This window comes from Typopeltis vanoorti, chromosome 22, assembly GCF_054136105.1.
Source record: "Typopeltis vanoorti isolate ZY-2024b chromosome 22, IOZ_Tvanoo_1.0, whole genome shotgun sequence".
In the NCBI taxonomy this organism is placed as follows: domain Eukaryota; kingdom Metazoa; phylum Arthropoda; class Arachnida; order Uropygi; family Thelyphonidae; genus Typopeltis; species Typopeltis vanoorti.
The window spans coordinates 29,428,012-29,454,902 of record NC_143570.1 but is presented as its reverse complement, the minus strand read 5'-3'; the positions used below and the strand labels follow the sequence as shown (position 1 = coordinate 29,454,902).

Below are 26,891 nucleotides of genomic sequence, written 5' to 3'. Positions count from 1 at the left end.
AACAAAAGCCATGGGAAGACTTTGGTAAGAACATAAAAAAATAAATATCAGGAAAGAGACTAAATGTTCTTGATGCCAATGAAAAAAAATTTAGAAATGGAGGAAAAGTACAGTAAAAGGAATCAGAGATGATAAAGATGACATGAAAACTGAAGATAAAGATATACTAGATGTCTGGAGAAATTACTTTGAAAGATTGTTAAATGAAACAGAACAGTGATAGAAAATATTCCAGAGGAATGTAATCAGTACATATCAACATATCAGTACCTATCAACACATGAAGCAGAAAAAGCTATAAAAACCAGAAATGTGGAAAGGCAACTAGAGTAGATGACCAGAAATGCCTCAAATATGGAGATACAAAAGTCAAAAGATTCAATTCCAGATCACTGGAGAAAAGTTCTCATAATGCCTAACAACAGAATTTCATACTGAGTGTTCCAGGTAAGATTAATACAAGCATACTCGAGAAAAGGATAAAAAAAATTATGGAAACTTATAGAAAAACAAGCCGGCTCAGGCCAAACTGAAGTTGTCAGGATTAGATTTTCATTTTAAAACATGTAATTACGAAATCAAGGGAATATAACAATGATCTGTATTTAAGTTCTGTAGATCTGGAAAAGTAATACGACAAGGTTCCAAGAGAAAATATGTTCAAAACATAACTACATGGTGTAAATAGGGGACACTACTGAGTGATACACAGACTATATTTAAATTGTAAACCAGCAGTTATAACTGAAGCAGATACAGTATGATGGTTTGATGCAGTCACTTAAGCAGAATAGGAGAGAAAAGGTTAGCAAAACAGGTATTTTCTGTTGAGCTGGCAGGAAGACTAAAATCTACTTGGAGTGATACAGTAAGAAGTGTCTTAGAAGATTAAAATATAAGATTGACAACATATGAGTGCTGGAAGTTTTTCCACTTGGTTATACTATAAATTAAAGATGCAAAGAAATTATAATCTTGGTTTAATCCTTTATCCAAGTAAGCATACAAAGTTTGCACCTGAACTATTATCAGGACCGGGCAACTCGTATAAAGAAGCTAAAGACTTCACATCACTTGCCTTAGTATCACTGGGATACTAAGGCAACAAACTATCATCCAATTACTCTCACCATAGTTCTCTCAAAATTCATTTTAAGTTGTCAACAATGCAGAAGCTATTCAGTGACCGGCAATACAGATTTCGGTGATCTCAATCCACAGCTGATCTAGCCATCACCGCCCACTGGACATAAGCTATGGAAGAGTTTGTAGAAACTCATTTGGTCATTCTTGATATTTCTAGGGCATCAGATTCACATCTCAGCAAAATACGATCTTATAGTTTACTTTATACTCTTTGTAAATAGGATACTAGCTTCAATTTGTGCCAAGTGCCATGGTTGATGGCATCCTCTCCTCAAGGTTTCCTTGAGATGTGTACCTTTACTCTCCCTCCCTCTCTCTCTCTCTTCTTCCTGTACATAAATGATCATCTCTTACTGAGCTCAAATCCAGTCCATATCTATGCTGATAATAGGACACGTCATTCCTTTCACTTCGTTCCAATGTGTAAACTCTGATCTCCCTGCTATCCTTCAGTGACAAGGAGATACAACCTTGTGATCATTAATGCTACTAAACTGTCTTCTCTTATCTCTCATAAGACATTCGCTTCTTCTTACCCTTGATAATATCCAGATCTCAAAACAGCACTGGATTTTACTTCTTGAGCTGACTTACACCTCTAACCACTCCTGACACAATCACATCTCAGCAAAAGCTTCTTCAGTCTCCAAAAACTTGGTGTACTTTGCCACTCTACTTTCTTGGAATACCGTTCGCACATTTGTTTGGTACACCTAAAAGTTCCTTAAGAATCCTCGATGATATCCAGGAGAGGGTCATCATTATGAATACTTTCCGTGCCTGCTCGCACATAAGACTGCAACTCTGGTTTTCCTTCTGTCCCTGTCCTTCGCAACTGCTCTTGCTTCTACCCAGTTCGCCCATCCTGCCTCATTCATTTTGGATTCCATTATTCTTCTCCAAGTTACTTTTGGATGACTTCTCGAGCATCTCCCTTCTGGTGCCCAACTCAATGCTACTTGGGGAATTCTGTTTATCCTCATGTGTAAAACATGATCAGTACATTTCCATCTTTATTATGACACCTCCAGGGAGCCCAAAGACTCATTGAGGGAGGTCACCTACTCTACAGCTCTTAGTCTCCACCACTCCGTTCACCAACTACAGCGAACTGCAACTACCATCATCATCATCATCTATATCAGTGCCATCTACTGCCCACCATTACCACTAGTATTTTCACAGACAATCATAAACATCCATGCGACGGCGGGATTAACCACTTGGCCAACCAATCTTAAGCAAATCTCTTCTGACTCTATTGACTTGGAGAAAGTTTTCTTTAAAAGTTCCTTGTTAGTGATTATATTTGGACAGAAAATTTTTGATGAAAATTCTTAAACATTTGTTTTGTTAAATATCTAATTTATTACTTTGTGCCTTGGTAAGTTTCAAAGTTTCCGAGCCATATAGCAGTACTGCTCACAATAGATTTATAGATATTAATTTTCACTTTAACTTAATATTATGCTTTCCATAATTTATTTAATGAGTTGAAACAGTTTTGTACTTTAGCAATTCTTTGTAAAATGTCTTCGTCGGTGCTGCCTTGTTTATGTATTATTGATCCGAGGTATTTAAAAGTATCAACATCTTCAATTGTTTAATTTTTTAACTTAATTTCTTTATCTGATTTTTCATTCATTCGCATGATCTTGGTTTTTTTCTCATTTATATGAAGACCCACAGCTTCTGCACAATGAGCAAAGTCATCAGTTTTTAGCTGTAAGTCATTTAATCCAGTAAGAACTAAAATAGTAATAGATAACAAGATTTTAGAACAGGTGAATTCATTTAACTACCTAGGATGTATGATTACATATGAAAATGAAAAAGATATAAACTTAAAAATTGCAAAATATTTAAAAATAACAACTGTAATTAGCTCTATATTTAAACCTAACCTAGTACAAAAACAAACCAGGCTAAAAGTATACAATATATTAGCCCTACCAGTCCTATTATATGGAAGTGAAATCTGACAATAAAACAAAAAGACAAACAACGATTAATAACAGTTGAAATGAAGTTTATGAGAAACATTGCAAAGTACACTCTATTCGATCACAAAAGAAATGAAAAAATTATGAAAGAATTAAACCAGGAATCAGTAATATAAAAAAATTTTAAATATAAACATAAATGGATGGAACATGTTGAAAGAATGAAAATTGAAAGATTAACAAAACAAGCCTTAAATTACAAACATTAGGAAAAAGAAAACCAAAATAAGAGATTCAACGATGACTTCTAAGGCCAGAACAGGCCACTCTAGGCCTAAATCCTTGACAAGCATGATGATGAAGTAATTTAACTTAGAGGACAGGAGCACTATGTCATCAGAAAACATCAAAGGTCTTCCAGCGTGGATATAAAATCCTAATGTATTCCTCGCTTTTGATGATTAATTAAGTTTTTCATAATCCAATCAAATAGGATTATAAATAATAGACCAGACAGAACACAACCCTGCCTAACTGCAGTTTCTATGATAAAGAAGTCTATAAGTTTTCCATCTATTTCCATGCAAGACTTGCTGCCATTATACACATTCTTGATAATGTTGAGAAATATATAAGGTATTCCATATTCTTCTAATAATTTCCAAAGTTTCTCTCTATCTATGGAGTCAAACACTTTACTAAAATCAATGAAGTTTAGGTAGCGGTGGAGCTTGAAATTTAAACCTAACCTAGTACAAAAACAAACCAGGCTAAAAGTATACAATAGATTAGCCCTACCAGTCCTATTGTATGGAAGTGAAATCTGGACAATAAAACAAAAAGACAAACAAAGATTAATAACCGTTGAAATGAAGTTTATGAGAAACATTGTTCAATTATATTTCTAAGAGTGAATATTTGTTGGATGGTTCCACAGCCAGTCCAGAAACCTGCCTGTTCTTCTCTTAAGATTTGGATTTCCTTTTTTAATCTATTAATTAAAATTTTGGTAAAAACTTTTGTGGGAATTGAAAGCAGACTTATTCCTCTCCAATTTTTGCACTTGGTCAGATCTCCTTATTTTGGAATTTTTATAATTACTGCTTCTTTCCATTGTCGAGGAATTTTTTCTGTCTTCCATGAAAGAGGGGAAAATAATTCCACTGCACAAGGAGGCTCCAAGACTAAGGTTGCAAATTATAGACCAATCAATATATCTGGAGTGGTGGTTAAGGTTTTGGAGAAATTGATAAAAATTAGAATTCTGAACTGGGTGGACAGCAATATGGTACTTTATAAGGGGCAACATGGTTTTGTGAAAGGTAGGTCTTGCCTCAGTAACTTGCTTACTTTCTATAATAAAGTAACAGTAGAGTTGGATAAAGGAAATCCTTACTCAGTGATATTGCTGGACTTTGCAAAGGCATTTGACAAGATTCCACAAGGAACTCTGTTGCATAAATTAGAGCAATTGGGTATGGATCTGAAGCTGGTGATTTGGATTAGAGGATGGTGGATAGGATACCAAAGAGTGGTTTATGGAGGAGCTGAATCCAGGAGAAGGCAAGCGACTAGTGGTGGACCTCAAGGCTCAGTGCTTGGTCCTCTATTGTTTAATTTGTACATCAATGATATTGGGAATACTTTGAAAGGAAATATCCACTTGTTTCCTGATGATGCAAAATTAAGAAGAGCGACAGTCAATTCAGATGATGTAGATATCTTGACGGTATGGGCTAAGGTAAATGGATGTCAGTTTAATGTGGCTAAGTGTAAGGTGATGCACTTCGAGAGGATGAGATCACATGCTGTTTACTATATTAATGGAACTGAACTGCAAGAAGTTGACGAGGCAAGGGATTTGGGAGTTATTGTGGACAGAGAACTTAAGTTTAAAGGGCATATTGCAAAGATTGCCAAAGCATCACATCAAATTACATGGTTGTTGAAGAACACACTAACAAGCAAGGATAAGGAAGTTATTGTTCCACTTTATAAGGCATTAATAAAACTGCATTTGGACTACTGTGCACAGATCTGGTCACCTGGATTTCTTGGTGATGAAGAAATGGTGGAGAGGATTCAGAGGCGAGTTACAAAGATTGTTGTAGATCTGTGGGATGTTCCCTATGAGGATAGACTGAAGATCTGTGTGCTCCAAAAACTAGCTGATAGACGTAGGAGAGGAGATATGATAGAAGCATATAAATTATTAAAGGGATTTTACATGATTGATTCTGATGACATTTTTAAGACCAGTGCAGGAAGGGAGAGAATGACGGGCCATCCCTGGAGATTATGTAAGTGTGGTTAACAAGGGTGTTAGGACTAGAATTTTTACTTGGAGGGTTGTGAAGGGGTGGAATGCGTTGCCAGAGGTGGTTGTGAATGCTTCGTCTGTGAATGAATTTAAGGAGAAGTATGATAGGCATGGTGTAAATAATGGTTAGTGTGTCAATGTGGGGTCTCCTGTGATGAGTCTTTTGACTCCATGGAGACACAGTTGTAATAATAATAACCTTTGTAATTTGGTAGTAGTTGTGTCAAGATCAACATTTCAACATTGATATTGTCATTTCTACATGCTTTCTTAGATTTTAGTGCCCTCAGGGTATCTTTGATTTCACTCAACAAGGTCTTGTCTTTGGAAATATTCAAAGTGGGTATAACATTAGTTGTAATATTTTGCACCTGTTGAGACCCTGATGATACCTTTACATTCAAGATTTCATCAAAATATTCCCTCCATCTTGCTTCAATTTTAGAGTCAATTGTCAATAACTTTCCTTGTTTGTCTCTAATGGAGAAAGGAGCTGCTTTTTTTTTTTTAATTACCATTGATTCGTTTTATAATCTGATAAAGTTGTCTAATTTGTCCATTTTCAGAAGCATGTTGTGCTTCTTTTGCTAAGTCATCAATATATTTTCTCTTGTCAACTCTTGCAGCTCACTTAACACTTTTATTTAGTTTATTATAATGTTTACTATCTACCTTGTACAATTGTCTTGAATTTGTATTATTCAATAATAATTTAATCTTTATCCTCTTTTCGATAATCTTCCAAGTTTCTGCAGTTAAACCATTCTTTGTTTTTCTTTTTTCACCAATTACATCTTCAGCAACTTCACTGTAGGTGTTCCTGAAGTTTTTCCAATATTCTTTTACTTTGTTTTCTGCTGTTACATCTTGATTTGCCTCTATTTCTAATGTATTGAATCTGTTCTTTATCTCCAAAGCAAACTTTTCTCTTCGAGAGATAGATTCCAGTATTGAGACCACATGCTTATTAAATATGAACAGGATACGTGAAAACTTGACAAGTTTCGTAAGTCATATGACTTACATCATCAGGGGCATTGGTGTATAAAAAAAAAGTTAAACACAACTAACAAAGATTAAATTCCTAGTCCATTAGATGTTTCTAACTGTAATATTAAAAAAATTTAAACATTCGTTACTGAATGTCTGTTGGAATATTGTTATTTGTTGTCACGTTCTGCTTCACATGTGTTATGTCCGAGATCTGAGGAAGTTAGATTTTTTATGAATGCCGATCACACTTGGTGTAATATCAGACCTTGGATTTTGTTGCACTGTGTAGGAATTCTAAGCATTTTTGCCACTTCCTTGAATTTCCTTGTGAAACAGTTTTTATCAATATATGACATGATCGTTTTTTCCCCCGAAGTACTTTATGGCCAGTGGAAGTTATGTGGAAAGCTAGGCCTGATTTGTGTTCTCTTCTTTTTTCTATGTCTCTTTTATGTTCTGTCATATGATTTCTCCATATGGATTTCCCTTCTGGCCTACGTAACAAATGCCACAAGAAAAATAGATTTGCTAGACCTCTAGTTTTTTTATGGAATGGTGCAAAGGTTTCGGTGGATGTAGGAATCTTGATATTTTTTCTAAAGGGAGAAAAGCTACTTTTAAGTTGTACTTCCGGAGCAATGTCGCTAATCTGTCTGTGACATTTTTGATGTATGGTGGTAAGACTGTGTTCTTGAAATCTTGTTTTTCTACGTTGGTTGTGGGAGATGTGTTGAGGATTTTCTTGATTGCTTTTGGCTCAAATCCATTAAGTATGAGATTCTGTGTTAAGTATTCCTCATTTCGCTTTTTTTCCATGCTGGATATCTTATATGCTCTGTCTCTCAAGGTTTTTATCATAATCTGCATTAAGAAATCTTCCTGTAGTTGTCTATTTTCTGTAAAAGGAAAAGGTTAAACTTATTTCTTCTTCATTTTTTTATAAGGATATTCAGGAAAGGTAACTTTTTATGTTCTTCTATTTCCAAAGTAAATTTTAAATTTGAGTGTATTCTCTTAAGATGTTCTTTAAAAACAATTAATTCATCTGTCATTCCTGGTCAAATGACAAAAATGTCATCCACACATCGTGGCCATCTCTTAGTTTTTTAGAGCTGGGGAGAGAAGTTGGCTAAAGCTTTTTTTATACAACAATGCCCCCTGATGATGTAAGTCATATGACTTACGAAACTTGTTGGGTTTTCAAGTATTCTGTTTGTATTTAATAAACATGTGGTCTCAATACCGAAATCTATCTCTCGAACTACTGAACTACAGAAACCTTCATACACAAATTTTTCCTCTTGTTTCTTTAATTTTTCAGTATCAAGTGCAGTTCTTGAACTTCTTTTCGTTCTTAATACACTTTGAAGTTTTAATTTCAACTTCTTCAATTTCTCACTAACAAAAAGTGGTCAGAACCAACATCTGCACCATGTTTGACACTCACATCAAGCATGGATCTTACAAATTTACTATTTATAGCAGCATAATCAATTTGGTTTCTTGTATTGTCATCAGATGAGGTCCAAGTCAGTTTATGTATTTCTTTGTGCTTAAATTTACTTCCTCCTATGACAAAGTTGGTCATTTCACAAAAGGATACAAACTCATACCATTTTCATTTTGGTCTCCACAAGCCTCAAAAACCTAATGAGTTTTCTTCTACACATGACCTTTTTACCCACTTTTGCATTGAGATCGCCAATGAGTATTATCATATTGTATTATATGAATTTGGATATGAATTTATTACCTTTTGGAGTTGTTCATAAAAACATTATTTTATTTCCTTATCTGCATCATTAGTAGATGCATAAACCTGCACAACAGAAAGTTTGGTAAATTTAGAATAGAAGCTGGCTTTTATAATTCTCCATTTACTGGTTCCCATTCCATTAAGCTTTTGGTTACTTTAATATTAGCACAACTCCTTTTTCATGCTTCTCCTCTGATCCAGAATACAATATTGTTTTATTGTCTCTAGTTATAAGTCTACCAAAACCAGTCCATCTGAGTTCACTGATACCTAAGATGTTTAACTTGTAATTGTCCATTTCATTTGTTACCTGTCTAGTTTTTCCTACCTGGTAGTGTTCTGACATTCCATGATCCAATCATTAAAATTTTTTGTGGCTTCATAAGCGACTCTTTTGACATCAAAAGTTCCAAAAGGCTTTCCCCTTGGTGTGTCATATGTACGTTATTCACATCAGACCAGGCTAGATAACTGTCTTCTAGGATCTCGCAAGTCACCAGTAGTATTTGTTCATCCAGATTTGCAGTTTCCATAATCAAATAGTTTTTTTTACAGGGAGGGGTGATTAGCCTTCATCCAACCCCCGAAGGGGACCTGGCTATATCCCAAGGAACTGGGTCTCTGTTTATCGCCTCTTATGATATGCAGGAGTGTGGCTGGGGTATTCTACTACCTGTCTCAACATGGGGGATCCAGGAGAGGATAATCCAGTTAAATTATGACCTGTCTTGAGAGAAGAGTCAAAAGAAATTTGAATCATTCTCTCATATATATTCTTTTTCTACCTTACATCTCTCTTATAAGTATTTCCATAAAGAATATTCTGCTGAAATGGTAACAACATGCTTTTAATTTCTTCCAAGACTTAAGAATAAAGCAGCTGCTGGTCAACATTCATTTACTGTCTAGCTTCAAACTTACTGAACCTCTGTACTGATACATTGATACTGATATCAAACTGTGTACTGATACATATAACAGAATTTGTCTGTATGGTTAGTAAAAAATGACAAATGTGTGGATGAGAAGGAGAATTGCCAATATGCTCGCTAGTACAATTATATTTAAATAATTATGTAATGAATCAAACCCAAATGATTGAATTACCAAAGATAAGGCTGATCTTTTGGCATCATCTTTCCCTTCAAATATTGTAGTGACCATCTCTCACTATACTATAAACAGTCTTGCATACTTTATCAATCTTTCACCAGAAAAATCCAAATATTTTTCATCAGAAAAGCTCTAGTTAGTCTAAATACCAATAAGTCTCCTGATGCACATGGTATTCTCCCTCCCCAACAGTTGTGCTGAGAATTTGCTCTAGAATAAATGCCCATCCTATATCACCATTACACATTGACATACTTGTCTTGCATCTCACCAACAGTTCAGAAATTCTTAAAATCTCAAATCCCTATTAACAACAACAAAAAAAAAATCCCTAAAAATAAAATGTCATTATTTCCACTGTAGGTACTTCAATCTTCTCAAAAATCAATTCAGTAGATTAGTGGTGGTTAACCTTTTTATGTGTGTGTGCCAAAAATTTACCAATCAATTTGCTGACGTGCCGGGCAGTTTTTAATATGGGAAAAATTAATAGAAAATTAATCTTATTTTTAAATTAAAATTAAAAATGTTAATCTTAATATAATTAATCTAAAATACAGAAACTATTCTGTATAGACTCAAGCAAAACCATATGTTGCACTGGAAACACGGTATCTAACTAAAAACTCCTGTCCAATTTTTTAATTACATGAAATAAGTGTTTGTTTTATTGCATTTGAAATTCTGGATGTCATTATGACAGATCACAAAGGCTAACTTCAAATAAAATTCTACCACGAATTGAAATATGCCATATAATGCACGTGTGAGTTCCTGTGTCAGCTCAAACGAGATAGCTGCTCTCTAGTGTAAAACAGAATTTAACTTGTGCGTATTATAACAATTAAAAAAAAAAAGGTTAAATAATTTATAAGCGTATAAAAAGGATATCACCTGTAAATATTTCGTTGACGTGCCAGCAAAATTCTCGAACATGCCACCTCTGGCACGCATGCCATAGGTTTGCCATCTATGCAGTAGATCATAAGCCACCAACCTCTACACTGCTTGGAAGTCCACCAATTAATCGGTGATTCCCGACATGAATTTGCCAGTCTCCTTCCATATCAGATCTAACTAACCTCACCCACATTCAAATACAAGGCCACAAAAAAAGTCTGGAGGTTTCTCCATCTCTTCTCAAATGCATTTGAAAAAGCCTGAAATGGTTTTTTTTCAAGTCACTTTAGGCATCCAATAAAGAGGAAAACAGGACAGTTGTCTCGCATCAAGCAATAAAATAATTCAATTTAATTTCTAAAGCAGAGTTTCTGGATTATCCAACTTTCAACCACCCACAATAATTGTACTATAGGACATCTTTTCATCCATGTTCCACATTCCTGTAAAAATCCCTTCTTAAAAAGCTACATCTTATAACTCATCTTCTATTTTCACATCTGGTTAGGCAGTTTTCTCTCTGTTTGTTCAGTACATTATTGAGAATGGTTTTCTCTCTCTGGATTTCTGTACCAATACAGGATACTATATGGCTCTGTCCTTCACCCACACTTGTCAAAACACTACTTCTCACTTATACAAATACAATGAAACTTAGAATACTGTTCTCACATTTGGGGAATGGCACACCGAAATCTCTAAATTCTTGATGTTATCTAGAAGAGGGTAATCCAATTAGAAGATCTCTTCTTCCTTTCCCCCCCACATGCCTTTTCTATAGGTTCTGTTCTACTGAACTGGCCACCATCCATTCCTCCACTTTCCACTAAGAATGTGTAGGTAAAAATAGAACAGCTGCTGGTTCCTACACAGTTCAGTTTCAAACTTACCAAACTAACTGCTCATTCTCCTCTACCAATCCACGCTGACCACTTGACCAACCAGGCCAGCAATCAATGAAATTATTCCAGAAATAAACAAGAAATAGCAAGAGGTGTATTTTCCAGATACCACATGCAATGGCACATTTGTTCCAATAATAAATACAATATCAGCAGATCAGCAGAGACTTAACAGTGACAAATGATGTAAGTAAATAACAAAAACATCTACAATGGAAGAGAAGCAATTTCAAGTGAAAAGAACTAGTAAGCTAGTAAGTAAGCAGAAGTAGAATTTGGTTTTTCCTGAATGCCATTTTTGGTAAATCATGATGATCTAGGGGTTCATTTTACAACACCATAAATTATCAAAATAGTTGACATCTGTTTAAGACACTAGCAGAATGTTTGTGTGTTTAGATAAATTAGTTTCCATAAGGTGCATGCAGACCTAATATTTTTCAATTCATATACAAAATGCGAATCGCTGCTGATTATTTCTTGGAGGCCTGAAGTGACTTAGAAAAGTATTTGTTCTATAGAGTATGATTGTCGGACTAGACTTGAAACTCTGAAAATTCCCTCAACTCTGTATAAGATTAGCTTACTAAATAACTAAAAAATAATTTAAAAAACATTTACCAATCAACCTATGGTACTAATGTATTATAAGTTTACAACTTTTCATGGAAGGGAGTCGCGTAAAAAAATATATTTATCAAAAAATGAGAAGGATTTATGGAATTAAGAATAAATGAAAAGACCGAGATGATAGAATGACACATTTGAAAAAAGAGAATAAGGAACCCAAAAGACAGGTGGAAGTATTAATAATGGTAGTAACAAAAGCAGAAAGGGAGAACTTTGGTGTGAGAATGGGTGAAAATCAAAAACGAAATGAAAAGCATGAAGGATGAAATTAAATGCTTGAAGAAGCAAATTTGGCTGATGCAAATGAAATGCAGAAAATAAGATGAAGAAATTGTCAAAGGATGCTTGTGTGGGCATCCAATTATTAGGAGGGGGGGGGTGAAAATAAGAAGGAGCATAAAACATTTTCTAGGAAAATAGCAGACTAGTCAGAAAGCAGTTACTGCATTTCCCAGTTATGACAATACTGAATCGAGGACAGCAGAAGTAATAAATGAAAGGATATTAAAATGGTTCAAGTTAGATGAGCTGTGCTTGAATGGGTTTGCTGTTGGACATTTGGAGCATTTGCTGGTTGTCTTGGGGGGGGGGGGGACAAAGAGTCAAGATAAAGTGATATGTCCAAGGATCAGAAAAAGACTGAGAAACTTGAAAAGTATGTTATGGAATGACATGGAAGGTGGATAAAAGGATGAGAGACAGAGAATGATTATGGTAGGGAAGAGTAAGAATGCAGAAGAGTGAACAGGTCAATGAGAGTAAGAAACTCTCAATGACCTGCTCACTGACAGAATGATGGTGGGATAATATCAAACAAAGTGAGATTATTATGGCTGTATAGTACTTCAAGGAGTATCAGAAATGAAGAAGCTAAGTTTGTGGCACAGATTAACTCAACATGCTCAAGGATAATTGGCATAAGTGAAACTTGGGAAATGGAGGGAGAATCTTGCCTGTGCACTCCAGCACCATTTGTAGAAAGAGACCACACTGCAGGAAAGTATAGTTAGCTTAGCAATATGCTTTTCATTTCTGAGAATCATCTTTTCTGTGATTTATTAACACTAAACATACACATTCTGCCAGAAGCTTTCAGCTGTATTTGTGTAAACTCTTCCATCACACTCAGTTGGAACAGCATCATTAAGCACTGCTGAATCAACAATATAGTACTTGTGATAGCCTTGATATCGAAGTGGACAACATCTCTGCTTTCCAACCAAACACATGGTACTTTTCTAAGCCTCAAGTGGCTGAAAAAGTCTTATGTTTTATCTCTTGAGTAAGGTTTCCTGATTATTTAACCCTTGGCCCACTGATCATAAAACTGTATTATATATTTATTCAGCTTTTCATGCATGTAATTTACGTGAAAAAAATGAGACTGAGTGAAGGAACTAATGAAACTGCAAATTAGTTCATTTTTCTGAAGAGAATATAATAGATAGGCATTAGGGAAAGATAATAAACCTTTCTTTCTTTCTCTCAACACACACACACAGTGCAACTTCAGTCACATTCTAATAGACATTCTGCTTTTGTCTTATGTGTTTTCTGTATACATTTTTGTTAGTCTAGACAAGTTATATTATTAGTATAAGAGGAAGGTCGCGACAAGAGCAGAGCACTTAATGCCATTCCCACAATTGATGACATCCTATTTTTAATAAGAAATTCCATAGCATAGACCAAAACTATGCAATTTACGTAAAAGTCTTGGGAGTTCAAATAAATGAAGAGTTTTTTGACAAAAATCATGAAACACTTAAGGCAACCATTCTTGTTTACATGGCATTTAGAAGGATCTGAGGAGTTCAGCAAGACAGGTTCACTCTATCTGAGGACAATTCTCAGAGAGTCAACGAATGCTATGGAGATTGCAAATCGAAGTGCATAACAATTAAATCATTACCAAGCAGAAATATAATTGCATGTAATCATTTGTGAACCTCTTAACTCATTAAAACTACTCCAAAAATAAAGACAATGTCAATTGTCTAACGCCTGTTTTCAAGATCTTCGAAATCGAAGCTAAATGTCATATAAACGTTCCTGATTTATATGGCATTTGGTGGGATCTGTGCAATTAAGCAAAACCGGTCCACTCTATCTAAAGGCAATTGCTCAGGCATTCAACGGAAATGTTATGAGGGTCGTAAATCGATAGAAAACAGGAAACAATCAGTTTAAAAACCAAAAATATTTGTTATCAATGACTTATGAAGCTGAAAACAACTCGCTTAAACGATTCTGAGGATTTTTTTGACGTCAGTTGTCTACTGACCATTTTTCAAGATCTCCCGAAATAGAAGTCAGTATAGCACATACAAGATTTTTCCTTAATTAATATTCCATATTAAGATAAAGTCTTTCATCACTTTTTAGAAATTAATGAATTGGATGATATAAGTATTAAATATATAAGCAACTTACTTTTCTACTTCCTGTGTTTGATAAAAACTTGGCACTGAAAATATTAGTCCTATGTCCTGTTTGAATTGATGAAAGAACCTGCAATGAAAATATTAATTAACTGAAAATAGTGAAATTTATTGTTCAATAAATTTACCAAAAGCAATTATTCAAATATCTCCATGAAAACTAGTGACTCATCACAAAAGGCTTGTGTTAACCAACTGATCAAACCCCTGGAATTCCAGTTCACTAGTTCACCACTCTAGAAGCAAAAAATAAGAAATTATATACTTAGCTGATCCTTTATCCAAGTGTAAGCAAACAGGTTTGCAACTGAAGTATTATCAGGACAGGGGCAACTCCAGGCGCAAACTTGTTTGCTTACACTTGGATAAAGGATTAATTAAGGGGGGGGGGAGTGGATATGCGGACATCAGTGAGACAGTTGAGTGTAAGAATGTATAATGTACCTAAGCCAGCACTAAGGACAAAAAATGGGAATGGGACATTTAGAATAATGCATCAAGATAGGGGTGGGACAAAGGGATCACTGCATTTCATGTATACTAATGCCAGGAGTTTTAGGAACAAGAAGGAAGAAGTTTTGGCCTTGATTGGCTCTTCCTGGCTACAGGTTATTGGCATTAGTGAAACATGGCTGACAGAAGATGATATAGTTAGTGGGATAGATTGTGTAGGTTATAGTGTGTTCAGGAGGGACAGAGAGAATAAAATGGGGGGGGGGAGGGATGTTATTGATGATAGCTGATGAACTGCAGCCAAAGAGAATTGAAGTTGTATCGCAGGATAGTGAAAGGAGCTCATTTGAGGCTATTTGGTGTGAGATTGAGACTGGCAGAATAAAATATATAGTTGGGTGCTGCTATAGACTAGGTGATGGAATAGATGGTAAAGATAGTATGCATAAACAAATTGATGAAATGAGTGGAAGGAGGGTAATTATTATGGGGAATTTCAATTATGGTAACATTGATTGGAAGGAGGAGAGGACACGTGAGGAAGGAAATGGATTTTATTCAATTATTAAGGGATAACTATCTGAGACAGCATGTAATTGAAAATACTAGGGGTGTGAGAGTGCTTGACCTGGTAATAGCATCTCAGAATTTGACTGTAATAAATATGACCATGTTGCCACCTATTGGTGAGAGTGATCATAAGGTCTTGACCTGGGAGGTGGGGTTAAAGGTGTGGAATTTTCGATTAAGACAGTGTATATGTGGAATTACTGTACTGGCAAGTATGACAAGCTTAGGAGATTGCTTGGATCAGTGCCATGGCATGTACAACTGCAAGGGCTGGACGTCGATAGAGCATGGGAAGTGGTCAAGGAGCATTTACAGGAGGCTATGGCTGATTGTATACCTAGGGTCCGAATAGTAAAACAAGTATGGGTCAAATGAATGAATAACACCATTAAGCTTGAGCTGCAAAAAAAGAAACAACTGTGAAGGGAATTTAAAGAAAGGGGTGACCTGCAGGCACACGAACGGTATAAAGTGCAGGCCAGAAGGGTAATGAGTGTAGTAAAAAAAGCAAAAGCGGATTATGAAAGGAAACTAGCTATGCAAGCAAAAGAAAATCCCAAACAGTTCTTTCAATATTCTGCAAGCAAGAAAAAACCGTACACGGCAAAATAATTTTAAGGAATGACGATGGTAAAGAGATCACTGAATCAGTCGATATAGTGGAGTTACTGAGCACGTATCTTCAGGGCACTGACATATAGGCTTAAAACAATCTCACAATTATGAGTAACTATAAAACTGACAAGAATAATTACAAATAAAATAGCATCGGACATGAGTGAAACACATATCGTGTGTACAAGGTTAGCTAGTTGTTGCTAAGGAACTTCCTGTGGTATGTGTTGAAGTTCATTTTTTGTATTTTTAGAGATCTAATTAGGATTTTCCATATCTCTGGGAGTATTAAACCTTGATTTCTGTTAAGGTTAACAGTAGAACGAGCGACTGTGGTTGCTTCTTTGAAAATTCTTGAATGGTAGTTTTCCTCTATGTAAGGGGAACAGCTTTTGTTCCACTCGATGACATAGTTAGTTGTAGAGAAATGAGACGATAGGCCAGAAATGTCCTATCTGTTGTTTTTTATGTAGTCAATGTGCTCCTTTTGCCTGATTTCGAGGCTTCTTGAAGTCTGTCCGATGTAACTAGAGCCACATGAGCATGGAATATTATAAACACCAGCATATTTATAGAAAGGATGGCTATCTTTTGGAGATCTTAGTAGTTTACAAATAGTTTCTAATGGTTTGAATGTTACTCTTATTTTGTGTGGTTTGAGGAGGCTGGCGAGCTTGTTGGAGATGCCACTTACTAGTTGGTAGAGTTAATAAATTTTTATCAATACTTGATCTGTAAACCAAATATTATTTTACTAATTCATATGATCAAGAAAATAAACCTTCATTATAAGTATATAATTTCTTGTATAACCCAGTGGAAAAAACTTCCAACATCTTTCTCTAATCTGGAGGATTTTAATAATAGGGTCAGACACCTTTTGGCAACTCATATAAGGAAGTATGACTTTCTTATACGAGTCTTCAGTGGGAGCAAGACCCAGAGGTATCACTTCTGGGTCTTGCTCCCACTGAAGAGACCTCAATAAAGGTCAAAACCGGTATGGGTGGTGACCCTTCCCGTAATGCATAACATTATACATGTCTGCAAGGAGATGTGCTTTGCATTATGGGATACTAAGGCATGTGATGTGAAGTTATACCATCTTTGTCACGAGTTGCCCCTGTCCTGATAATACTTCAGCTGCAAACTTTGTTTGCTTACACTTGGATAAAGGATTAATTAAGTATATAATTTCTTGTATAACCAAGTGTAAAAAACAAAAAACTTCCAATAAGCAAAAAATGTAATCCTCATATCATTTCTAACCTCCACATTTTTTTCTTTTTATTTTGTTTTTTATATCAGACCCATACACAAGAGGTTGGCTAGTCAACATATAGTACATCAGCACCATGTATGGGAAGTAGTCTGAGTAAGGAGAAACTTCTTTGCATTAGATTTAGAGGCCTGTGTATTGTATTCCTCGGGAAACACGTAGGAGAGAAGGCAGTTCTAGAGTACAGCAGCAGTAGGAATAAAAGAGGAGCAGGAAACTTGTTCTATGGGTTAGAAGTCAGACTGTGAAGTAGATGTTGGGTGGCAACTGCACACATTTCAATGGATTTGTTAGAGAGAAGGGAAATTATTGATGCTAGTTCTGATAAACATTTTCCATGGAAATATTTATAAAATTGCAAAATATGCAAAAGCAATTGAAGTGAGCTGGTCAGAGATGGTTCATTAATCAATGCGATTATTCTCTTCTGTTTTGCATCGAGTATTTTTAGGAAACTCTCAGGAGCACTGCCCCAAGCGTGTAAGCAGCACTCAATGTACAGACAGATTTGCGATTTGTATTAATAGCTATTCAGAGGTAAAGTAATGCCTTGAGCAAAAGAGGAATCCTAATTTTTTTATATGCTGAGGAGACAATGGCTTTAATGTGTTTATGACAAGAGAGGCTTGAAGTCAGGGTGATACCAATGAGAGAAATCTCATCTTGTTTCGAGATCTGTGTTGTCAAAAGGTAAGGCTCAGAAATTATTGCCACAAATAAATTTTTTTTGTGGGAAATGAGGGAGAACTGTATTTTCGATTTCCTCAATTTCTAGGAATAATCCTTGTTCTTTATTGCAACCAATAAGGCAGCAGCATATTTGCTAGTATCTGCAATAAAATGAAGGCTTGTAAGAAACCTAAAAATCCACGTTTTCCTACCTATTCGTATTCTAATGGACTCCAGTGTGTTTATAGATGAGCGCAATGAATGACAACTGAATAGAAGTTAGCAAAAGATAAAAGAAGACAGCAAAATGAAAACTGTTTTGAGTGACAGACAGAACAGTGAACAAGTGAATATAAGTGACAGTAAAGAAATAACGAAAAGAGAGAGAGAGAGAGAGTACTAATAAGCAATGGAGAACACAAAAGTTAAAAAAGGTAGGTGAGCCTGAGAAATAAGATGGAACATATACAGCTTATACAACTGGACAAATATAACTTAAAAGATGCAAAAGAAAGTGATGAAATTTTAAAGAGAGATACTGTATGTTGAGTCCATTAGAGAATGAGAGGGTGCACAGGTTTGTTTTCTATGAAGGAAGATGAGCTGAGTGATTTGAACATAAAACAGAGAGATAAACATGAAAATTAGGCTATCTGTAAGAACAAATGATTTGATGAACAGTAACATAAAGAAGGATATCAAAAGGTTACTGCAAATGAAAAACAACATTGTGATGGAGAAAGATTGTCACTGTGCTGGCCAGGCATGAGTGATATGGTGGGATAATAAGTAAAGATAATGAATGGTATGATGACAAAGCTGTGTGGAGGGAAGCTGTGCAGTTGTGAATATGTGAAATGAATATGAGGAAATGGATGCATGAGATGTGTTTAAATGGGTTTGGAGGGAGGCACTTAGATTGTTTAAGACAATGTTTCCTAAACTGCGAGTCACAAAAAAGATTCTGGAGTTCAGAGCAAACATTGATAAACATGAGTAAATTAAATATTTATTATAGAACTATTGAAATTATTATACACCTTTCATTTTTTCTTTTGTAATTGACTTATTTTTATCTGCATATATAAAGTTTGTAAACTATAAAATGTAATTACATAATATTAAATTTAACTGTGTGTAAAACACCTAACTTATCCAGTACTGCCAAGGATTGCTAATAATTTCATCTTACAAAAAGTGGGTGAGGAATCTCTCTAAGTGCCTCACACACCAAGCCCATTTGAACATATCTCACCTCTCTTATACTGTCGCATCCATTACCTCATATTCGTTCCACATATTCACAAATGGATAAAAGATCTGAGGAAGCACGAGGGCGATATGAAAGAGCAGGAGATGTAATAGTAAAGGTGTGGTGGTGGTGGTGGCAAATAAGCATGAAAAAAATTGTGAGAGTGATAGAGATTGAAATGAGAATGGATATGCAAGATGATCAAGAAATATGGAAGGAGTCATGGTCGAAAGGTTAATGCAATATAGGAAATGTGAACAGCTAAAGCAATAATGGATGTGTGTGATGATGATCGATGTAAAGAGAAATGGCCTCTTTATACATGAGAAAACAGTTGGGTCTTGAGGCTAAAGGAGTCAGAGCTGAGAAGTGACATAAGGACATAAGCTGGAATGGATATCAAGTAAAAAATTAATAATATAGTAATATGTTTGATTACCAATACCAGGAGTATAAGAAATAATGGAGAAAGAATTTTTTTTTTTGTACTTTTGGGTTGATTTATTTGATAATCACTAATATAAATGAAATATAGTTGGAAAAAGATGATAATGTAACATGAATAGTGAACGAGGAAATAGTGGTTACCTTAGAATAGAAATACTGCTTTTGATGAAGTCAGCATCTCCGTGGGGGGGGGGGAGGCAGGAGTATTAATAACAATATGGTGTGATGTAGGCTCTGACAGGATAAGATATTTTGTGGGACATAATAATAATAATAACATGATGATGACTAACACCAAACCACTGAGTCAAAGACTCATAGCAGGAGATACACACTGTTATCAACCTCACTAATTTCTTCAATACTTTAGCCACAACTCCAGATATATTGATTGTTCTATAATTTATAGCCAATAGCCTCATCACCACCTTTGTGCAGTGGAACAATTTTACCTTCTTTCCATACCCATGGGATCTGTTGTAAGACTTATTAAATAGGTGTGCCAAGGACACCACCACCAACTCTCTGGAACATTTCCATAAGACACAGTGACATGTCATCAAATTCTATTGGCTTACTGACATCACACATTTAATTTCTCATATACCTCCTGCTCACTCACAGTTAAGCCATCCTCTCCTATTTCCTCTATATTTCAGCTTCTCATGTTTTCACACTTATGAGGATGAAACATCCTTATGAATTGTTCACTGAATACCTCAACAATACCCTCTGCAACAGCTACCAATCTACCATCTTCATCCATTCTTCATCTGACGATAATCAATCTTCCTTCTACTTCCCACATATTGGAAAAACTCTAGGATTTTTCTTGGCCTGATTTGCTAATTTATACTCACACTGCACTTCTTCTGTCCTTACCAATTGAGTTACCTTCCTGGCCTGCTCTTTATACTCCTGATGCAATCAATTGCTATCAATATCCAAACTACTTTCTTCTTCTAGATTTTGTTTAACATTATCTGACACCTACATTTAGCCTTTTGACCTTCAGGGTACACTCAAACATTGATATTGTTAATTATCTCTTTGTCAGTTCCCAAACAGGATTTATCTACTTTCCACTTTACTCCTCATTCCATGCTACAGCTCCATGCTGTCTCCTAAGCTTCTCATAATCACAGGTCTTGTAGTTCCACATATATATCCTTTCTTTACAAAAGTCTTCACATGGCTAGTCACCATCCAGGTGATCACACCTCATTGTCACCAAATGGGGAGAAATGTGACAACATCCAATTGTATTCTCCGATGAAATTATTAGATCTTAGACTCTCGATCCTTGCAAGCACTCCCTTGCAAAATGTCTATGACAGCTTTTTCTCAAGAGCTCAAGAAATTTATTTTCCTTATACCCAAAAGCAATCTTTTCATTCCAATCCACACTGCTTGAAGAGATATCAGCAGACACCATAGCATGAGGACCATCTCCCACTACCACCTTTGAATTTCATAGTTGTGGTTATGCACTCTGGTAAGAGATGTTCACCAGACATCTGCCACACCTGTCCATCTGCTCAGCAGAGGATATAGCATGATTTGTCGCTCCACACAGCTTTCTAAGCTTCCATGTCCTACCATACTTTGCTCTCCTGAAGACATTTCATGTTGGTTCAGTTAATGTGAAGCTTGCATATTGCAGTCCTATCATGGAAACCCAAGCTGTGAGCCTTGGTTCTGAACGTTTGCAGGCTTGTGTTCCAGTCAATGCCCAGAACTCTGCATTCAATGTGTCCACCGAATGGCAGTTTTTACATATTATCCTTCTTAGCACCCTGAAGTCACATTCAGTGAGCATGATGAGTTGTCCACTGCAGGTGGATAACTCATCATACTCACATTTAACACTTGCAGTTGACTCTATGCACTTCCATCACAGTATGGTATTGCTGATTGTTGATCTGGAATGGCAAATTTGTTAACAATTTGCTGAACAGATAGGCCTGCAACATGATATCCTATCACAATGCCTCTTTCAAACCCCATCAGTTCCCTTCTTGCTACCATTTCACCCAGACACAGTTGCACTGGCATGGGAGCATCATATTTCTCCAATTTACATCAGCTACAAACACGTGACTTGTTACATGGCACAATACACCTTGCCCATGGGGTGTCCATTGACTTCTTTCCAAGCAGTGCAAATTACCATAATTAAAATCACCCATTATGATCAACCTTTCCTCTAATCCAAGTTGCTTATACTTTTCTTCATCACTACTCTCCACATTCCCAGGCCAATAGCAACATCCATATCTCTTCCTCACACCATACTGACCCCAAACCATTTTGTTTTTGGGTCAGTATGGTGTGTCTCCCTTCTTGTCCACCTGATCCTCACAAAAAAACATAATAACCTTACATTTCTAATCCCATTAGGATGTTATCCTTATCCAACCATGTTTCACTTCAATCAATTTCCATCAAGTTCCATTAATGTTTGGGTGAATAAACTCAGTCAGTGAAACCATTTCATCTCCCTTATTTCTGATACTCCTAGCATTTATAAATAAACACAGCAATTCACTTTTATGTCTATCAAAGATTGGGCATGGGCAGGTTTCACAATCACCTTTATCACCATTTATCCTATATATTTCCTTGGATTCAACTATCCTACCCTTCTTGCATCCCAGGCCATCCAATTCCTATGCTGACTGTGCCTATACAGACATTCACTACTACTTTCAACAGCCACTCTCCTTATACTGTCTCCTGACCACCCCAACTTCTCACCTTTCCCTGTGCATCTCATATTCTTGTTCTCTCATCATTATTACTCACTACTATTCTCATTTATAACCACTTACTACCAGTTCTTCTCTCCCCTGATCTGTCACTTCACCTCTTACTTCCTCTCATCTCTTGCTCACATGACTCACTGCTCTTCCTTTCTCTCCAGCTGACTTCAACCTGTCACCGTTACATAAATCCATCCTTCCATCAAATACACCCCACACACTTACAAATTCTACTTTCTTCTCCTGACAGCTCTGCCAACTATTCATGACTCTTGCTCTCTGTCTCAACTTGTCATTATCATACTTTGGCAACACACCACCACACTGTTATCTTTTACTCTCCTTAATAACCTCTTGATATCCATCCTTATGTCCGACCAAATCATTTGTCCCAACAACCACCACCACTAACTCTCTCTCTCTCTCTCTCTTGCTCATCAACTTCTCATATCCAACGCATCAATTATTCTGCCAATTCTCCCTCCTAGAAAACAGACCTTGAGGATCCTCTCGTTTACCACACCACTAATAATGGAAACTTCAAACATCACTATTCTCTAGATATTTGTCCCCTCTTTTTCTCTGCTTCCCTTCATTTCATCTTTTTTTGCATTCCTTTCTTCCTAATTACCAAATTTCTAATTTCACGGCACACATTTTTCATCTCATTTCATCTGTTGGTCTGTTATTTATTTTTATCATTTTATCATTCTTATCTTCCTTTACTTCCACAGTGTCATCCGCTTTCATTTCAACAGCCATACTATCTTTCACTTCCACAGTCTTACTCCCTTTCATTCTGTGATTAACACAGTCTTTTGCTCCATCGGTCAGTTTTGCAGCTACCAATAACTCTGAATCCAAAAAAGTATCACATTTGGCATACCCATACTTTCTGTCATCTCCTGTTCAGTTCCCCCACAAACAAATTTTTCACATTCTGCCACATATACATGCTGCACTATTGAGAGCTTTTCCACTTGGTTATAATATAAAATAAACATGCCATGAAATTATATTCTTGGTTTAATCCTTTATCGAAGTGTAAGAAAACAAAGTTTGCATATAAAGCAACTTCACGCTGTCTTTCCCGATTGTCTAGTCATTTGTCTCTATATGTGAGTTGCCTAGTCATGTATAGAGGTGCAAACAAAGTTTGCATGTGCAAGGTATACTTGTTTGCACATGAAGTAACTTCATGTGCAAACTTTGTTTTCTTACACTTGGATAAAGGATTAAACCAAGAATATAATTTCTTGGCATCTTTAATTTATATGCTGCATAATAACAATGAATCATTCTTGAAAAAAGATGGTTAATCACATTTAATTTTCACACTCCATGAAGGTCAGATGTTAATAATAACAATAATTTCCTCTACTAATTTTTGAAGATTGTGGTGTAGGAGACTCATCATGGGAAGTATGCACTATTGCACACAATGCTCATCCAACCATGCTTTAAACTGATTCAATGTGTCTACATCCACAACACACTCAGGCAATACATTCCACTCACCAATCACTCCCCATACAATAAGTGCAACTTGCTGCTAACTGGAATCCAGAAATGTAAAAGCTGTGTACTGTACTGGTCAGACTACTCAAAGAGGTGGATAAGATTCAAGATCTGAGGATGATAAGTTTTAAAAGAGGTAAACCGTAACTATACATAATAAATAACGGAAAAACTCACGTAGAAATATTATTTAATGGTATAATTTTCGCCTGTGTGTCACAGGCATCTTCAGTACAATTAGGCACAAAAATTAAACACTAACTGACAATTCCAAAAAGCGCCACCTAAGTAGCTGGTGTAAGATAACTAAAAAGGTCAATAACTTTCCTAAAAAAAAAAAAAAAAAAATTACTACAATAAAAAGTTAGGAAAGATTAGCTGATTTGTAAAGTACTATCTCCCATAAAGGGGATAGACGTAAGCCGTCGGATCTGTTTAAGTTAGGAGAATGAAGTAGAGTTTCACATGCTTCTTTATAAAGGCGTTCCATGAGAAACTGACTTTTGTGAAGAACTCTTGTCTTTCTCCAATGAACTCTGTGTCTAGTGAAGATGGCATGTTCTGCAAGTCCAGACTTTTCAGGTTTAAAGTATTCAATATAAGATTGGTGTTCTTCTAGCCGAATGGAGGCAGATCTTCCCGTTTGTCCGAAATAACATAATCCACAAGAGCACGGAATCTGGTAGACACCTGGATGATTAAGATGTGGAAGCTTGTCCTTTGGAGAAGCGAGAAAGGTGGAGATTTTTCTAAACGGTCGAAAGGCAACAAAAATATTCAGTGGTTTTAAAATTTTTGCTATACGTTCACTGATGCCTTGTATATAAGGGATGGTAATGCGCGTTATTTCCTCTGTGTTTGAAGAGGGAGACATATTAAATCTACTCAAAGTTCTTTTAATGAAGTTCTTTTGGAATTGTCAGTTAGTGTTTAATTTTTGTGCCTAATTGTACTGAAGATGCCTGTGACACACAGGCGAAAATTATACCATTAAATAATATTTCTACGTGAGTTTTTCCGTTATTTATTATGTATAATCTGAGGATGATGATGATGACTGACATGGTCAAGTTTGAGAATACACTGAATTGAGAAAACTGCACGCAGTTTTCTCAATTCATCTTTGTCCTCCTTATGTTGTTATGATAAGAAAGACAATGAAGTATAGATAAGGAGGGAGGTGTTTCATTGTACATGATCAGATCTTGAATCTGAACAAAGGACAAATTTTGTCTCTGCTATGATGAGGAAACTCAGAACAGGATCCAGGTACAAGTAATTAAGACAATTTTAGGACTCAAAAATGTTATTATGAGACAGAATTTCAGGAAAGTAAACTGAACAGTGAGTGGAAAGGTGGAGAAGAAGTGATATGATAAAGACATTTAACTCTACGAAGCTATTTTTGCCAAATGGATATAGAAGAGATTCATACAATGAAGGAAAGGAGGAAAGAAAGATATTCCACCTGTTTAAGTTGTATGTTGTGTATGAATATGGTTGTGTGGTACAGTATACTTTTTTTATATGGAGACTGACAAATATATATATATATATATATATATATATATTATTGTCATTTATCTTGAAATGAAAGGCTAGTAGATTTATTATTATACTGGGTAGATGCAAATTCTATCATTTTTTTTTTTTTTAGGTAACTCTCATCCATGAAAGATTGTAAAATTAGTACTGTGGATGGGCTAAGGATTTTTTTTTTCTATCTCAAATAATTTTGTTTGTGTATGTTTCACATAATCCACAAACTCCATACCAGAGATGGAACTTTTTTAAGCCACCTGAGGTCTTCGACAAGCAGGGCAGTGGTATCTGGGCAATGAAAATTCAATCATCATCTAAAAACAAACACAAACATCCATGCCAATGGAAGGATTCAAACTCATAGCCTGTTGGTTGGAGAGAGAAGATATATTAACCCATCAGGAAACCAGGCTAGCAAGTGAAAAAAAAACTCCAATCTCCATATGAGACTGGCTAATGTAAAGCAAACTTTTAAGATGTAAAAATGGTAAGAAATAATTAAATCTAATAATTAATTTTTTTTTTTAAAAAATCGGTAAAAACAGGATTTCACAAATGCAGAGTTGAAGATAAATATCTTCAAAATAAAAAAAAAAAGATAATTTTATTAATTACTGGCCCTATGCACTGTAAAAGTAAACCATATAAATTAATAAAGCAAAGCCACAAATGGTTTCAATACGTTGAAGTAGTACATATTTTTAGGCAAATGGCAATATTAAACGTTATGAGGAGACCATGGCTATGTTTAGACTCAAACTTTGAACTGCCTTCAGTAAATTTTGATCCTCAATGCTAAATCACTATGTTCTGTGCAATTTTAGGTCTATATCACAAGAGAGCAATCAATTAGTGGCTTCCCCCCCCCCCGGTTGACAAGGAAGAGCAAGCTGTAAATCATCACATACTATGGCAGTATGATGTGTTTTTCAAAATCTATTCTACAAAGATGTACTTACATTTTTGTCCCCCCCTTGGGTAAAGATACTCTGAATTTACATATGAAAAGTATATTGGATATTATAAGTGGTTTTTAAAAGAAAAATATTAATATGAGATATGTTGTCCAGAGAAAAATAACTATTCAAACCCATGAAACTTGAAACTGTATTTATTAAATAATAATAATAATAACTGAATTGTGGACTTAGACAATATTGGATAATTTTTTTTTTTTTATTCTGAGATAATTGAAAGGACAACACAATAGAGCAATAATGAGGACAACGAAGACGAAATAAAGAGGATACACAGTTCCACTGTAAATCAGGCTGCATTTCAGATACCTGTCCACAGATTTTGTCACCTGGTTTTTGAAGCAATGATAAGCAATGATTTTGTAAAGGATTCAGAAAAGAGTGACTAAGATAGTGTAAGGTCTCTGAAATACTGAATATGAGGAGAGACTGAAGGAATGCCACTTGCAAAAGCCTGATAGAGAGAGAAGATTAGGTAATGTGATTGAATTAGTTCCTGTTGAAGTTTTCTGGAACAAAATACAGGAAGATGAGAATATGGAAATAATGTGACTGTGACATACTTAGATAGCAATGAGTTTGTACCAGTGGGGGAGGGGAACAAAAGGTCTTCCTTTGAAGCTATACAAGGAGGGAATGAACAAGAATAAGAACAGGATTTTT

General features: G+C 35.6%; 1 protein-coding gene across 5 annotated transcripts in view; it reads right to left on the bottom strand.

Annotated features, from left to right (window-relative positions):
• LOC150094267 (DDB1- and CUL4-associated factor 6-like) overlaps positions 1-26,891 on the bottom strand; it is a 422,923-nt gene that overhangs the window by 320,452 nt on the left and 75,580 nt on the right. For all 5 annotated transcript variants that reach the window (XM_090411919.1, XM_090411918.1, XM_090411920.1 and 2 more), the window contains exon 5: positions 14,137-14,214. In XM_090411919.1, the coding sequence (XP_090268045.1) occupies positions 14,137-14,214 (78 nt within the window). The remainder of the gene's footprint in view (positions 1-14,136; positions 14,215-26,891) is intronic.